Source organism: Cyprinus carpio, chromosome B21, assembly GCF_018340385.1.
Source record: "Cyprinus carpio isolate SPL01 chromosome B21, ASM1834038v1, whole genome shotgun sequence".
NCBI lineage: Eukaryota > Metazoa > Chordata > Actinopteri > Cypriniformes > Cyprinidae > Cyprinus > Cyprinus carpio.
The window spans coordinates 10,929,537-10,945,628 of NC_056617.1; the positions used below are offsets into that span (position 1 = coordinate 10,929,537).

General features: G+C 38.1%; 1 protein-coding gene across 2 annotated transcripts in view; it reads left to right on the plus strand.

The window, feature by feature from the left end:
• The window catches only part of tnksa (tankyrase, TRF1-interacting ankyrin-related ADP-ribose polymerase a), an 88,704-nt gene that overhangs the window by 69,927 nt on the left and 2,685 nt on the right, over positions 1–16,092 (plus strand). For both annotated transcript variants that reach the window (XM_042748101.1, XM_042748102.1), the window contains 9 exons: positions 3,478–3,587; positions 5,582–5,770; positions 6,354–6,591; positions 8,537–8,619; positions 13,761–13,881; positions 14,001–14,098; positions 15,207–15,281; positions 15,376–15,481; positions 15,653–15,839. In XM_042748101.1, the coding sequence (XP_042604035.1) occupies positions 3,478–3,587; positions 5,582–5,770; positions 6,354–6,591; positions 8,537–8,619; positions 13,761–13,881; positions 14,001–14,098; positions 15,207–15,281; positions 15,376–15,481; positions 15,653–15,839 (1,207 nt within the window). The remainder of the gene's footprint in view (positions 1–3,477; positions 3,588–5,581; positions 5,771–6,353; positions 6,592–8,536; positions 8,620–13,760; positions 13,882–14,000; positions 14,099–15,206; positions 15,282–15,375; positions 15,482–15,652; positions 15,840–16,092) is intronic.

The window sequence follows — 16,092 nt, forward strand, 5'->3', positions numbered from 1 at the left end:
CAGCTTCACAGTAATAAAATACGGAAATTACAGAATCATTGATGCAAAGGTTTTCAAATATAATAAAAGCAGCTCTGATAAGACAATAGTGGCATTATTCAGCTCAAGTAAGTTTAGTGTTTGTTCAGATTTGATTCAACAGTGTAAAGTTAATTATGACATAAGTTCAGTTCGACTATAAGAAGCTCTACAAAAGACATTAGCAATAGAATTCTTATCCGTGACTTGTTCAGAAGTAAGAATTTTATTTAATATTTAGTGTTTAATGTTATATAATATGTTGGAGCCAAAACTGAGCATATAATTATTTTGTCATTGTTGTTGTTTTATAATAAACATGGAGCTATTACTATTATAAATAATATACAATTGCATCTGTATTTTTTGCAAGCATGTGGCAAATTAATTCAAATATTATAATTATTAATAATAATAATAATAATAATAATTTAGTTTATAGCTAACATGATGATGATAATTGTCATTCTATAATAACTGTCATATCTATAATATAATGACTATTATAAATAAATATGTACACACACATAAACACAAACAGAAGAGTAATATATAATTGCAGGGTTTTTTTTTTTTACAAGCATGGCGATTAATTTCTAATACATTATTCGCACTAATGATAATTCACTTTATAACTATAACTACAGGCTAAAACCCAGAAGCCTGAGGGTGTAAAATAGTTCTGAGTTCAGAGTAGGAGAGCGCTGCTGATCATCATTTGCACAACACTCCAGCCGTGCTAGTGACTCGTGCAGAACAGCACAGATCAGCAAATGTCACTGAACAGATGGAGTGAGCGCTCTGGTCAGTGCACTTATCTTGCTAGGCCAGGCCAGCAGCAGGTGGGTGACGGCCCTAACCATCAGGCAGAGATATAGACGCATGATTTTACTCCAGCTTGCACACATTCTCTGTTTCCACCGGAGAGCAATGGGCTGTGACTAACGTGGTGGTTGTGACCCCTGCCTAGAGAACACGCCACTCGTCTGCCGTTTGCCTGCGGGGAGAATCATAAGACGAATTCATTCATTCTGACTGACGTTGCAGGATCTCATGCATTACAATCCTGATGCTTTTCTGTGCATTTTATGACTGAAAAATCATTTTTAAGGCTGCTTAGGGGGACTAATGTAAAATGTCTACTCACCAATTAAATTTGTTTTCATTTTATTTTATTTGTTATTAATCTATGTTATGAACAGTGCTGGAGAGTAACTAGTTACATGGAACGGAATTACGTATCAAAGCTATAAAAATATATCTTGTGGTTTTTAATCTGTATATATCTGCAGAACATTCTCAAAGTAAAAAGAGGCGCTAAAGTCTGATTTTGTGGTGGCTGTGCTTTGAAATTAAATTATTAGAATCTTAATTCAAGTGAAGAAGGATTTTGAAAGTCTGACAGTTATCAGTGTTGAGTACTACTGTAAGGTTAACCCTGTCTGCTTTATCAAATTTATAAAAGTAATCAAATGTAATAAGTTACTTTACTTTAATAAAGCAATTGAAATGGTTTAAATAGGGTAACTTGTAAATTGTAACCTTTTAAATTTCCAAAGTAACCTTCAAAACACTGCTGATGACGTAACACATTAAAAATCCCTTTTTGTTTTTATGTAGTTTAACTATACTATATAAAAAAAATAAAATGGCTTTTTATTTATCCATAAAATCAAATATGTACAGAAATTACCTAAAAGATGCAGCATTGAGCAATGAGCCCATTTTGCTAATGTTTGGAAACCAGCTGCTGACACTTTGCGACCCGTGACACCGTATGCGCACTGTTATTAGTTTTTTATTCATTATAATCTTAATGCTTATCATGGTGTTATTGAGAGTAAATCTGTTTCATTAAAAATAAGAAGAAAACAGAGCAGTGCAACCAGATAGATGAAATATTCGTGGGAAGGAAGTGAGAAACTGCTAAAAATGTTTGTAGTTTATGGAGAAGAACCTGCAGGAAGCGTTTGATGAGCACGGCACATGCGGTGGAGTGTGTACATGTGAGAGCGTGTTCTCATTAGAGTGGTTCTCAAAGCTGGGTTTGCTCATTATTAGAGGGCTACAGCCTTTAATGATGAGGGCTCTAATTAGTGATGATCCTGTAGGCAATCATGTACGTCTGGAGTGAGAAAGAGAGTTAAAGGAACCAAAGAAGACAGTTAAAGCTGAAAATAGTGTACTGGACTTTTTGGGTAAAGGTCAGTGACAGCTTGTTCAATGCCAAAGGTTGACTGCCAGATTGAGTGTCTTTTTGCTCAGCTGGAGCGACCAAAACAAACAAACAAAAAAACACGTCTGTGCTTAGCTTCCACTTTGCACTGAGCAATAAATAAAATTGCAATTACAAGGAGTAACGAGGAGTAAGATTTCAGTAACACTGGCTAAAGAAAGTTTAATTAATTAAGTTTAATTAAGTTTTGAAAAGGGAAATAGATTAAATTTCACTGAGATGGTGATACCTACGTAGAAGCTGTGGCAATGTAATGCACCCAAGATGAGCAATCTGATTTTGGGAACCATTAATAAATTGATGAAACTGATCAAGAAAAACTATAAAAGTGTTATTTTAGAAATAGTTATATACTATTGTAGTATTTACTAATATTTTGAATTAGCTTTTATAATTATATTTTCTGTTGTCATTTACATTTTAGTTTTAGTCTTTTTTGTGTGCTTTTTAGTTTTTGTGTTCTTTATATATTTTAATTATCTTTATTTTTATTTTGGCTGTAGTGATTTTACTACTTGCATACTATCAGTATTTACTAATATTTTGAATTAAGTTGTTTATAATTATAGTTTTCACTTTTCATTTTCATTTTTAATGTTTACTGTTTTAATAATTTGTATGTAAATAAATTATATATACACACACACACACTCACTCACACACACACACATGATAGATAGATAGATAGATGGATAGATAGATAGATAGATAGATAGATAGATAGATAGATAGATAGACAGATGATAGATGATAGACAGACAGACAGACAGACAGACAGATAGATAGATAGATAGATAGATAGATAGATAGATGGATAGATAGATAGATACTTCAAAATTGCTTCTGTTGCAGCTTCGACTTGTGCACAAACACTTTCTATTCAGTAAATCTGCCTGAAAATGTAAATGTGATCCTCACCCACATGTAAATTAATTTCACGGTGTTCCAGTTTGTAATAATTCTCAATTGCACACTCCTGATAACCACTTTATAATTTATGGCTATTATTAAAGGATCTCCTCGATGTAGTTACTTTATTATCATACAATAGCTTCAGTTGTGGTGCACTGCAGCGGAAAAATGCTTTTTTTTTCTCTTTTCAGTTTTCAAAGTTTCAAAAGCACTCTGAACTGTACATGTGATACGGATTGGTGCTTGTGTTTGATACCAGATGGTTCATGGGCAAATGGATTTACATTTCTCTGCATCCTTTTTTTCCACAGCTGGCTATAACAATCTGGAGGTAGCGGAGTATTTACTTGAGCATGGGGCGGACGTCAACGCGCAGGACAAAGGTGGCCTTATTCCTCTCCACAACGCGGCCTCATACGGGGTGAGTGCAATTGCTGATTAAAAGGAGGAATATTTCATTGAGACTGGGACTACATGCAGACATCTGTTAAGCCGACACATGTCATGTCTCCGGTGTCATGTCAGGTCTGGCAGGAAACCTCAGACACACACAAACAGATGTAGACCCTGAATAATCCATTTATTTGCTTCTGAAAATGAAACACAGGGCTTTTTTCCTCTTAGAACAAGTGTAAACCTTCACCTGAACCCCTCTGTGCTTTGATGCAGCACTTTGTTTTCACTTCCTGTGTGTGACTGTATGCAAATAGTGTTTGGACATCTGTATTTGTTCTGCCAACAGAACCTTGGCTTATGCACTTTTAATGTGTCGCTGCGGCTCATGATTCTTTCAGGTGGTTTCACTTGCATTTCCACTTGTGAACAAGCCAGATGCCGAGATGATGCTGTTTACAAGCCGCAACCCAGATGAGCTTTAATCCACGTGGCATAGAACACTTCTAATACAGGATTTGACTCTTTCTGGAAATCAAATCAAGCAAATTCAGGGAAACCCATTTCAGGTGATAGTAGTTGGAGGTATTTTTCAGTGTCTGCCCTCTGGAGGTCTACAGGGATGTGATTAGACCATGCAGATGGATAGGAGCAGATTGCAGTTACATAAACATGTTGGATCTGAACTAGCCAGACTCCGGCCCTCGACCATACTCGCATACGCTCTGTTGCCATCCAAGAAACAGGACCTCTGTGACAGGAGCTGTGAGATTCTGATTGGCTGTGACTGGAATGGCAGGTTGCCCAAGCTTTGCTGATTGGCTAGAGGAGAGCTGGCGGCCGGCCGATGCTGGCTGACCTTGAGTGCGCCTCCCTCTGTTCATATGCGGCCTGTTTGTGTAGAGGCTGTCAGCGCTCGGCAAACACAGCCAGCTGATCGCAGTTCCATACAGTCACTGCTGCTGATGAGAGGGCGGCTCAGGACATCTACTGCTAATGAGAATGGTTCTTATATGCCTTTAAAGAGATAGTCTACCTGAAAATGAACATATTGTCATTATTTATGCATGCTCGTGGTGTCATGCTTAGTGTTATTATTGTTAACCAAAACTATTAAAAAAACATTTTTGTTAATGGAAATAATAATAAAAAGGATATTAGATTTATTAGAAAATCTAAACTGTTGCTTGGGCAAATAACTCAAATAAGTACTAAAATTACTAATTAAAATAAAAAATATAATAAAACTAAAACAAAAATAAAATAGTACATTGAAAACATCTTCAAACATGCTCATAAAAATGACAAAAGCACATTAAAAAATGACAAAAAATTAAACTGGATATTGAGTTTTCATTTTAATTTTTAAAATAAAAGCCAATTCAAAATTCAGTATTGACTGATAATTTTCCGCTAGTCAGCTGTTAACTTCTGCCACCAGTTATTTGAAATTGAGAATTGTATTAGCCCAAATCATGAACATATCATTTTATCATCCCATTCATTGAGATAATAATAATAATAATAATAATAATAATAATAATAATAATAATAATTTGATTCACTCAAAAGAGTCATTTGATTCACAAATGGAACATTGCTACTATTTATTTTTGTACATTTTATTTACAATTATGTACATTTGATTAACTCAAAGGAATCAGTCATTTGATTCACTCAAAACAGTCATTTGTTTCTCGAATGGAACATTGCTACTATTTCTTATTCACTTGCCAAGTAGAGATGAGGCAAATGTCAGTATTTTCAGTGAATAACAACTTGTGTTTTGGTTTGTTGTTCACACGTTCACACAAAGCTATCATATGGCTTTAAACGAGTTGTATGGACCACTAAAGATATCACTTAGTGATGGTGACAATTAGCATCTGAAGTCTGAATTTTTTACACCAAACAGATCTGCTCCAGAAAGAGCTATGCTTCTTTTTAATTAAATTCCAGGTTTTAAAGATTGTAGGTTGTAGAATAATTTAGTCAGTAATAAGCCTCTGTCTTCCCTTCCAGCATGTGGACATCGCGGCCCTGCTGATCAAGTATAACACCTGTGTAAATGCCACTGATAAATGGGCCTTCACACCCCTCCATGAGGCTGCGCAGAAGGGCCGCACACAGCTCTGTGCTCTGCTGCTGGCCCACGGAGCCGACCCCACCATGAAGAACCAGGAGGGCCAGACGCCGCTGGACTTGGCAACTGTAATAAAAACACACCTCTTGCTTGGATTCACATTTATATACATTCAAGCCCACATTTGTATACATTCATTCATTTAACAGAGCTACAGATTTGAATATATAGACATTCTCCATTTTAAACCCAACTTCCATAAAAGTTTCATGCTCTACAAGACCGTATGTTCTGGCTGTAAGGTCTCATATGGTTCAGGCAGCATAGACTACCCTGAGAAATTGGGGCATTTATCTTCTAAACACAAAAGCTGAGGTGTTTAAACCCACGTCCCCTGTGTTCAGGCTTGTACGAAGGTAAATCTGCCATAACCTTTAGTAATTGGGCTCCAGTGGCCATGTTCATGCCAGGTGCTAATGACACAGCTGTTCTCAGCTTTTATTGTTCAATCCTAGACCAAGAAGCCAAACTAATGCTGTGTACAACTACTTTCTAATTTATCCTCTCGCCCACGTGGCATGGTACTCTAACATGAGTATTACATTAGTCTAGTTGTATTTAAAACTGCTCAGACACAGAATTCTTAGACTACTATTGATTTTTTTTTTTTTTTTTTTTACGTTTACTTACTTTTGTTTTATTGATTTCCAGGCTGATGATATCCGGGCGCTGCTGATTGATGCCATGCCCCCTGAAGCGTTGCCTAGTTGTTTCAAGCCCCAGGCTACAGTGGTCAGTGCCTCTGTCATCTCTCCAACATCTACCCCTTCCTGTCTGTCCGCCGCCAGCAGCATAGACAATCTGGCCGGGCCCCTGACAGAGCTGGTCGTACCTGGAGCCTCAGGCCCTGCTGATGGGGCAACTGCATCCGAGAGGAAGGAGGGAGAAAGTGAGTAGATCATGTGATGCATCTTAATATTTTTTTATTGTAAGTAGGGCTGCAACACCTTTTTAATTTTTGATCAAATCTATTAATATAAAAATTAGTTTAGAATGTTTTTGAGAAATGATATAAGTTGGAATGCTAACAACATTTTTAAGAACAGTAACTGTAATGGGATTATAACAAATTATATCAGTCTCTTACATTTATAAGAAACAGAAATTATAGTAACAATACTTGGGCAGAACCTGTTAGTAGGTAAAACTTTGGTAACACTTTACTTAAAGCCTTTATGTATAATGCATTATAAAAGTAGTTTTAATGCATTAATTATGCCTTGTAATTCTCCTGATAGCATTGTACAATCTTATAAATAATTGTAACCACAGTTAATACATTATAACACTTATCAATTCATTGTTACACTGTGCATTTTAAATTCGGTTATACTTTATGACAAGATATAATGTGTTACAATGCACATTATGAATAATTATAAATTATACTCTTTAATAATCCTTTATAATGTATTATACATTAAGGCTTAAAGCAAAGTGTTACCAAAATGTCCTTAAAAATAATAATCATAAAATAATAATATTTAAATAATAATAAACTACATACATACTTAATATTAATATTTAATAACAATTAAATTAATATTTAATTAATTGTTAACATTATTTGTGTGCATAATAAGTACAAATACACACACAGGCACTAGAGATCTGCTACCCGACCTGAGCCCGGTGGGTCCCGAAATTCTTTCAGGTTTTGGGTCGGGTTCAGGACACACACATTATTGCACACAGATATCAGAGATCACGCAGCGCATGCACAGCACCGAAACTTTTATTAGTAAAAAGCTTCGACAGGCTCCTGACTATGAGGGGGTAAAATCGCTGTTTCTGAAGTAACTAAGCCTCATTGCTTGTAGAGAGAGACGCGCAGATGCAGGTTCACAAATGCAACTTTCATCCCTCTCTCTCGCTAATTCAAAAAAATGATATAATTACTTCAAATAAATGCGATCTTGCCATACTGCATCTCTGTGTCTGATTTTAAAGCAGGCCGAATGCTAACAAGCCTTAACTGACAAAAATGACCATAATTTGCACGTGCAAGAATTATTGTCTTGTCATATACAACCATTCAAAAACTCAGCAGAATTTATTTGACCGCTGCCCCTGATGGTCATAAAATTTCATAACTTTTTTTTTTTTTTTACTTTTGCCTTGTGAACTGGCCAAGCCTTAATGAATCTGTTTCTTTACATGTATTTGGTTACTGACCATTGCATGCAGTTGTGAAATACTGCATTTTTGTTTTAAATTGGCTATTCGTTTGAAAAAAAAAAAAAAAAAAGTTTGGGTTTCGGGTTGGGTTCGGGCTCAAAATTTAACTATGACGCTTAAGTCGTGTCGGGTCATTCGATCTCAGGTACGGGCAGTTTAAAGCCCGTGCTGAACTCTAACAGACAGACACACACACACACACACATATATATATAAATATAAATATAAATATATATATATATATATATATATATATATATATATATATATATATATATATATATATATATATATATATATATATATATATATATATATGTATGTGTGTGTGTGTATGTGTGAAAAGCTTTATACAATTTATAACAGAGTATAAACTGAGCTTATGTATTGTTTTATAGTCTTTTCTATTTGTATTTGTATTTATAATCCTCAGTTTGCACATTGTTTTGGAGGACAATAGAGTGCATGACATGAAATAGCACTTTGTTTTATAAAATGATGGAAAAATCTTTTATCCCATTAATTAAAAAAAAAAAAAAAAAACATTTCCAGATTAATCAGGTAGTAAAATGACATTTAGTTGCATCCCTAAATGTAATTATGCCCTGAATGTAGGATAATAGTTACATGAGTCATGATGTATTTTTTCTCTATAGTAACAATTCTGGATATGAACATCAGTCAGTTCCTGAAGAGTTTGGGTTTGGAGCATTTGCGGGATATTTTCGAGCGGGAACAGGTAAGGTCACTTCTTGGGATCAAATCAATCTCAATCATCTCAGTCTCATCAGTACCACTCCACACATTAAATTGCCAGCTGTCCCGTGTAGAGAGGCCTGCCGTTGTTTCCTGTAGAGAGCTCCAGGTCCTCCTAGTCAACATTATGTAAATGTGATGACATCTGTGGCCTCGTAATTATCTCCTTTCAATATACTCACTCTCTCAGCACCTTGGCTCTATTATTTCCAGCCAACTCCTCTTCAGCCGGACGCTGTGAGATTACCAGCGTCTCCATCTTTATAGGTGTGAGAGGTTGTGTGGTTATTAGCGTGTGGGTGTTTGTGGGGGGGGGGGGGGGGGGGGGGGGGGGGGGGGGGGGGGGGGGGGGGGGGGGGGGGGGGGGGGGGGGGGGGGGGGGGGGGGGGGGGGGGGGGGGGGGGGGGGGGTGGGGGGGGGGGGGGTGGGGGGCGGGGGGGGGGGGGGGGTGGGGGGGGGGGGGGGGGGGGGTGGGGGGGGGGGGGGGGGGGGGGGGGGGGGGGGGGGGGGGGGGGTGGGGGGGGGGGGGGGGGGGGGGGGGGGGGGGGGGGGGGGGGGGGGGGGGGGGGGGGGGGGGGGGGGGGGGGGGGGGGGGGGGGGGGGGGGGGGGGGGGGTGGGGGGGGGGGGGGGGGGGGGGGGGGGGGGGGGGGGGGGGGGGGGGGGGGGGGGGGGGGTGGGGGGGGTGGGGGGGGGGGGGGGGGGGGGGGGGGGGGGGGGGGGGGGGGGGGGGGGGGGGGGGGGGGGTGGGGGGGGGGGGGGGGGGGGTGGGGGGGGGGGGGGGGGGGGGGGGGGGGGGGGGGGGGGGGGGGGGGGGGGGGGGAGGTGTGAGAGTGATCCTGGGCTGCGTCTTGCCCCTTCTTTTGGATTAATGCGGCATACCGCTCGCTCACACTGAACCTGCCTCCGGACGGCTGACCTCTGCGCCCCTTCTTTTGATTAATGCGGTCATACCGCTCGCTCACACTGAGCTCCGGACTCTCTTGTTCCTCCGGCTTTCCTTCTTCTCAGGCGAGCCCGTGGGATGCGATTGGCATACTGCGCCAGACTCGCCGCTCATTTGCACATAGATGAACAGAAATGGTCTTTTCGACCACCAGCTGGGATGAGTGCTTGATGTGAGGGGCTGAAATCAGTTCTGATTGTGGCTTCAGTAAGACGCATTCATCTGTCTCACAGTGACTCACTCGTCTGCTCACTCTCCATCTTATTCTGCCTCGCTGTGCCTATGGGAGATGGAGCATAAAGAGGCAACAGTTTTTCTGAGAGACGTGTGAAAGACTGAGTGCAAATGAGATTGAGGACGTGCTCACAGATCTCATACACGCACCAATGTCGTCATTAGACGTGTCTGGTTTTAACCTCAGAGCAGTTTAGAGACGTCTTCTCGCTTTACAAGTGCCGTCAGAAGGGCGGTATGCAAATATTTGTCTCTTTTAGATGTCTGCTACATTTCCACTTCCTTTAGACATTTTATTGTTCACCAGCTAAAAAAAAGGTTTCAGAATCCACAAACAATTTCTAGCAAATGTGAACATGGACCACAACCAGCCACAAGTGTCAGTTTTTCGAGATTGAGATGATGATAAATAAGCTTTCCATTGATGTATGGTTTGTTAGGATGGGACAATATTTGTCTGAGATACAACTATTTGAAAATCTGGAATCTGAGGGTGCAAAAAAATCTACATATTTAGAAAATTGCCTTTAAATTTGTCCAAATGAATTCCTTAGCAATGCATATTACTAATGAGAAATTAAGTTTTAATATATTTACAGTAGGAAATGTACAAAATATCTTCATGGAACATGATCTTTACTTAATATCCTAATGATTTTTGGCATAAAATAAAAATCAATAATTTTGACCCATACAATGTATTTTTGACTATTGCTACAAATATATACCCATGCTACTTATGACTGGTTTTGTGGTCCAGGATCACAAATTTGCTTGTTAAAATTCTAGTGTGAACTTTTCTATTTCATATAATTAGAAAACTTAATTAAAACTTAATACAGTTATAGTTACAGAAACACACGTGTTATATATATGCATATGTTACCTAAGGTTTTCCTTATTCTACTCGAATACTGCACTGAACATAAATAAGACTTCATAAACTTGCCATCTAGTCGATTTTTTTTAAAGGGTTTTCACTAGTCTGTTGTAAATCTGCTGCAGTTCCTTCTCAGCTTTGGCACAAATGAAAACTTTGCCAAGAGAGTTAAAGAGAGAGAAAAAGAAAAGGAGAAATAAATGGAATCTTTCCCGCTGCGGCCATCACACCTTCACAGCCATAATGGCTGGTCCTGCGAGCCCTATCGATTGAAGTGCACAGTGCTTTCTGAGAGAAAGAGAAAAAGAGAGAGCAGTTGGCAGCTCCTGGGCTAATGGCCTTTGACAGACCTATCATAGATGTGATGCATTGCCAATAAGTGGCCCTTGGAACTGGAGTGAGAGAGTTTGAGATTACACAGCTTGATGCAGAGTCATTGGTGATGGGACGCTCACACTTTTTGTTTCTTTCGCTTCCATTCATGCACTACTGTTCAAAGTTTCAAAAGCAAGATTTTGATTTAAAAAGAAGTCTCTTATGCTCACCATGGCTGCATTTATTTGATAAAAAAAAAATCTAAAATTGTGAAATACTACTTTAAAAGTTACTTTATTGTAAAATGTATACAATTTACAATACAAATACAAAATTAAATAGTGTCAAAATATACAATTTACAATTTAGTTATATATTTAGTAAATTTTAAATACTGTTATTTTTTTTCTGTTTTAATATGATGCCTGTGGCAAAGTCTTGCTTCAGTCTTCAGTCTCACATGATCCTTCATAAATCAGTCTAATATGCTGATTTGATGCTTAATAATCATTTCTTATTATTATCAGTGTTGAAAACAGTTGTGCTGCTTAATATATTTGTGGAAAAAGTGATATTCATTTTTCAAGATTCTTCGATGAATAGAAAGTTCAAAAGAACAGCATTTATTTGACATAGAAATCTTTTAAAGGGGTGGTTGACTGTGTTTTTTTGAGGCTTGATTGTGTTTATGGGGGGCAGTCTAATGGAGGACGAAGGATACACACAGTGGAGCAATGCGGAGGTTTCATGTCTTTTAAGTCTTTGGGGCGAAGAGACAGTGCAGGCAAAAATGCAGGGTTGTTACAGAAATAAATCCGTGTTTGAAGACATTTCACGAGATATGGGGAGGCACGGTTTAAGCGCTTTTTTCTTCGCCGCCGTACGAGACCAATGTTTTGTTGATTTTTTTTGTTGACTTTTCAAAATATTGTGGAAAGCAAAACACTGTATAATCTTATTTGCATCTGCATCCATTGTATTTCGTGCTGTTTTACTTCCTTTTCCGGGTCAGAACATCTACGTTTGGTAGTTTCAGCAGTGTATAGTGTAAATGCAAAAATCGGATACCGGTCACTTTTAAAAGATGATGCAAGCAGGTTGTCAAAAAAATCGGATATAGTCAGAAAATCGGATTTGGGTATCAAGACCTGCAGTGTAAATGCAGCCTTATGAACACACTGATCATTTCCTGCTTTTATGAAGCCCCTCCCTCAGAAATACGCAATGGGCTCAGATTGGTTAGCTGGTCCCCAGTGTGTTGTGATTGGCTAAACTGCCTCTAGTTTGTGTCTAAACATCTCGCCCCTCACCCTTAGCGGCATGTGCTTTGGTAGTATTGTAAACAACAGTGTTGTCTATATTGCTTATCAATTTGAGCCCGATTGAGACTCAGAGAATATTAATGAAGAGGATTGTGCAGAACCTGTGCAAACACGGCTCTTGATGGTATGTTTTTTGTTTGTTGTTGTCTCATACTTTAAGATACGCTGTTATTTGTAAATGCTACTGCATCTGTTAGCTTTAAATGTACGGTTTTATCCTGATTAAAGATTTAATACAGTATGTCAACCGCACGTGCATCTATGTTTAACGCTTCTCATAGCTATGTGAAAATATGTGTATAAATGGAACAGTTCATTGCTAGAGCTGAGACAAGCTGATGATCTGAATGAGAGAGAGGGAGAGAGAGATGCAGAGCGACGCGAGGAACAGGATTGAGAACCGCTGCTTTAGAACATTGATTTTGAGACTTGTGAACCCATTAAAATCGTTAGGAGACAGAATTGGGATTTATAAATGAATAGATTTTTATGTGCACCCCTAGTTTTCTCTTCCTCTTCTCTAAAGCAGCACAGCATGGCCTCGCCCCCTTTGCTGCCTTTTCCCAGGGGCGGGCTTTTTCTGGGTTTGTGACGTCACGAACCCAGGAAGTAACTCGTAGTCTCTACGAACCGTTTTTGTAGGCATTAAATTGCCATCATTTTAAAAGACGATATCTCCGTTTGCATTAAACTTTCAGCGTCGTAACTTTGCAGATATTGTTTATGCTCAAACAGCAACATTACACACTGACGTTAAAAAAGTGAAATCGCAATCAACCTCCCCTTTAATATTATGTGTTTACTGGCATTTTTAGTTGAGTCATTTTAGTCATTGCTGAATAAAATATGAACTTCTTTCAAAAAGAAATAAACGTACTGAGTGTGGTATATTTTGTATTTTGATCTGCAGGTTCCTATATTTTAACTTTTCGAACATATTATGTTTTTATTTTAGAGTTAACAAACAAAAAAGTGATGACACATCCATTCGTCCATATTCCATAAGTTCCAAAATGGTTTCACATGCTTTGTTCAAGTGTGACCAAACATTAATGCTCTCTGTAAGACACACGCTGGCTCAAACGGCTCCCTGTGTCGCAGTCTAACATGCTCCATGTTTTCTTTTCTGTACATGTTGAGCGTAGGAGGCGTATTCAGTAATAATCATTCTGTGTTTTATGAGTCACACCATTAATATCCATCCAAGCCTCCTGCCGCTCTAAGAGTTTACCTTCTCAGTAGGAGGAAGTTCCACATTGCAACAAGCTGAGAAAATAATATATTGCACTGTTGGCTGTTTTAGAAGCAGCCGAGTCGAAATTGGCCTTGAAATGAATAATTTTTCATTACAACTTTATCTAGTGATTGGTTGTGCCTCCAGACTACTATGGCTTCCCTAATTCTGTTTGGTGTTCATCTGTTGTATTAGATTACGCTGGATGTGCTGGCTGACATGGGGCACGAGGAGCTCAAAGAGATCGGGATCAACGCATACGGCCACAGACACAAACTCATCAAAGGCATTGAGAGGCTGCTGGGCGGTCAACAAGGTCAGTCCAGAAGCGTTCAACTCCAGCATCTCTCTCAAACACCATCTGTTCATGACTAAACAAACTGCAGCGCACTGAGGTTCCTTATAGTTTTATGTGTTGGTGTGCTTTCATTACAGGTGCCAACCCATACCTGACATTCCACTGTGCGAGTCAGGGCACGGTGCTGATCGACCTGGCCCCTGATGACAAAGAGTTTCAGTCTGTAGAGGAGGAGGTGAGAGGGGAATCCAAATCACCAGATCATATTATAAAACCATAAGATTCCATATTATAAAATGGATAGTTCTGGTTCTAAAAGCTGATTGGTCAGCACAGTATTTCATGCATGCTAAGATAATCAGTGATGGTAACTAGTTGTCTAGCAACTCAATTTAAGGCTTTATTTTTATTTAATGAAATATATGTTTTTGTGGTGGAGCTAAAAATGACATTAACAACCTTTTAACAACCTAATTTTTTTTTTCTTTATCAAATAGTTTTTTGTAAGGAATGATTTGTAGTTTTAGTGTGTGAAGTAATAGTTATAACTTATTTAAATTTTATTTAACTTATTTTTAGACTTATTATATCAGTTAATCTTATTTTAATGTGTGATAAAAGGTAACTTATTTGTAGTCTTATTTTATTTTAGTGTGCGATAAGTTATTAAATATTTATAGTCTTATTTGTAGTCCTATATTTTATTATGTGAAAATGTATAACGTATATGTAGTCTTATTTTATTTATTTTTGTATTTTAGTTAATTTTTGTAGTAATACGTTATAATTTATTCTCTGATGTAAATTATTTGTGACCTTATTTTACTTTGTGCATTTAAAAATGTAAACGTAACCTAATTATAACTGATTTGTCTTATTTTACTATTTTAATTTATCTTATTATATTTTAATATTTAAGTTAAAACTTTGTGTTATATAACTTATATATAGTCTAATTTTATTACTTTTTCATTTTGCATATTTTAATTATTGAAGTGTGTGATAAGTTTTAATTTACTTGTCATCTTATTTCATTTTTCTTCAGTGTGCATTTTAAAAAATATCAAATTAAAATTTAACAATTATAACTGATTTGTTGAATTTAATTAATTTATACTATTATATTTTAGTATTTAGGGTATAACTTTTTTATAGTCTTACATAACTTATCTGTAGTCTTTTTTTATATAACTATTTTACTGTGTGATAAAACTTAAGTCTGTAATCTGTAGTGTCATTTAACATTTAAGTCAAATTTGATTCCATTTTACCCTGTTGAAGGATTACTGTTCTTAAATATTTTGTAAAATGACGTAATGAAGAATTGTGTTTTTGGTTTACAGCTGCAAAGTACGATCAGAGAGCACAGGGACGGTGGCAATGCTGGGGGTGTTTTCAGCAGATACAACATCCTGAAGGTGAGTGTGAACATTAATACCTTTGATTAGTCAACAGTGTGAATGTTTGTTGATCCTGTATGCGCTGATGTCAGAAGTTTGTTGAATGTTACAGATTCAGAAGGTGGTGAACAAGAAGCTGAGGGAGCGGTACGCACACAGGCAGAAGGAGATCGCAGACGAGAACCACAACCACCACAACGAGCGCATGCTCTTTCACGGTACTGTCACGAGATGAATGACCTGTCAGAAGTGCTATTTGGGAAAGTTCAAGCTACAAAAGAAGCTTTTTTTCTCCATGTGGGACTCAAAGGCTTCTTTCAAAGAATGTAATTCCAATTTTACGCTTTTTACATAAGGATGATCAGTTTCCTTTTTCTCCTCATCTCCAGGGTCACCGTTCATCAACGCCATCATTCATAAAGGGTTTGATGAGAGGCACGCTTACATTGGAGGGATGTTTGGAGCAGGGATCTACTTTGCAGAGAACTCTTCTAAAAGCAACCAGTATGTGTACGGCATCGGTGGAGGGACAGGCTGCCCCACACATAAAGACCGCTCCTGTTACATCTGTCACAGGTACATACACATCTGTTTCTTCCCCTTCAAGATCCTAGACTAGCTCTGATATGATTGAAATACAGCGCAGTGACTGCACATGACCAGCTGATGGTGCTGTGGAGCCTAGAATCTAGTGCTTCTCAAACTAGTTAGTTTCGGGACCCAGATAAAATATTGGACATCAAGTGTTGACAAAATTGTTTATTGTACTAAAGTTTAAACCAAATCAAACACTGAAATGCATTAATATTAATTACACTTACTAATATTC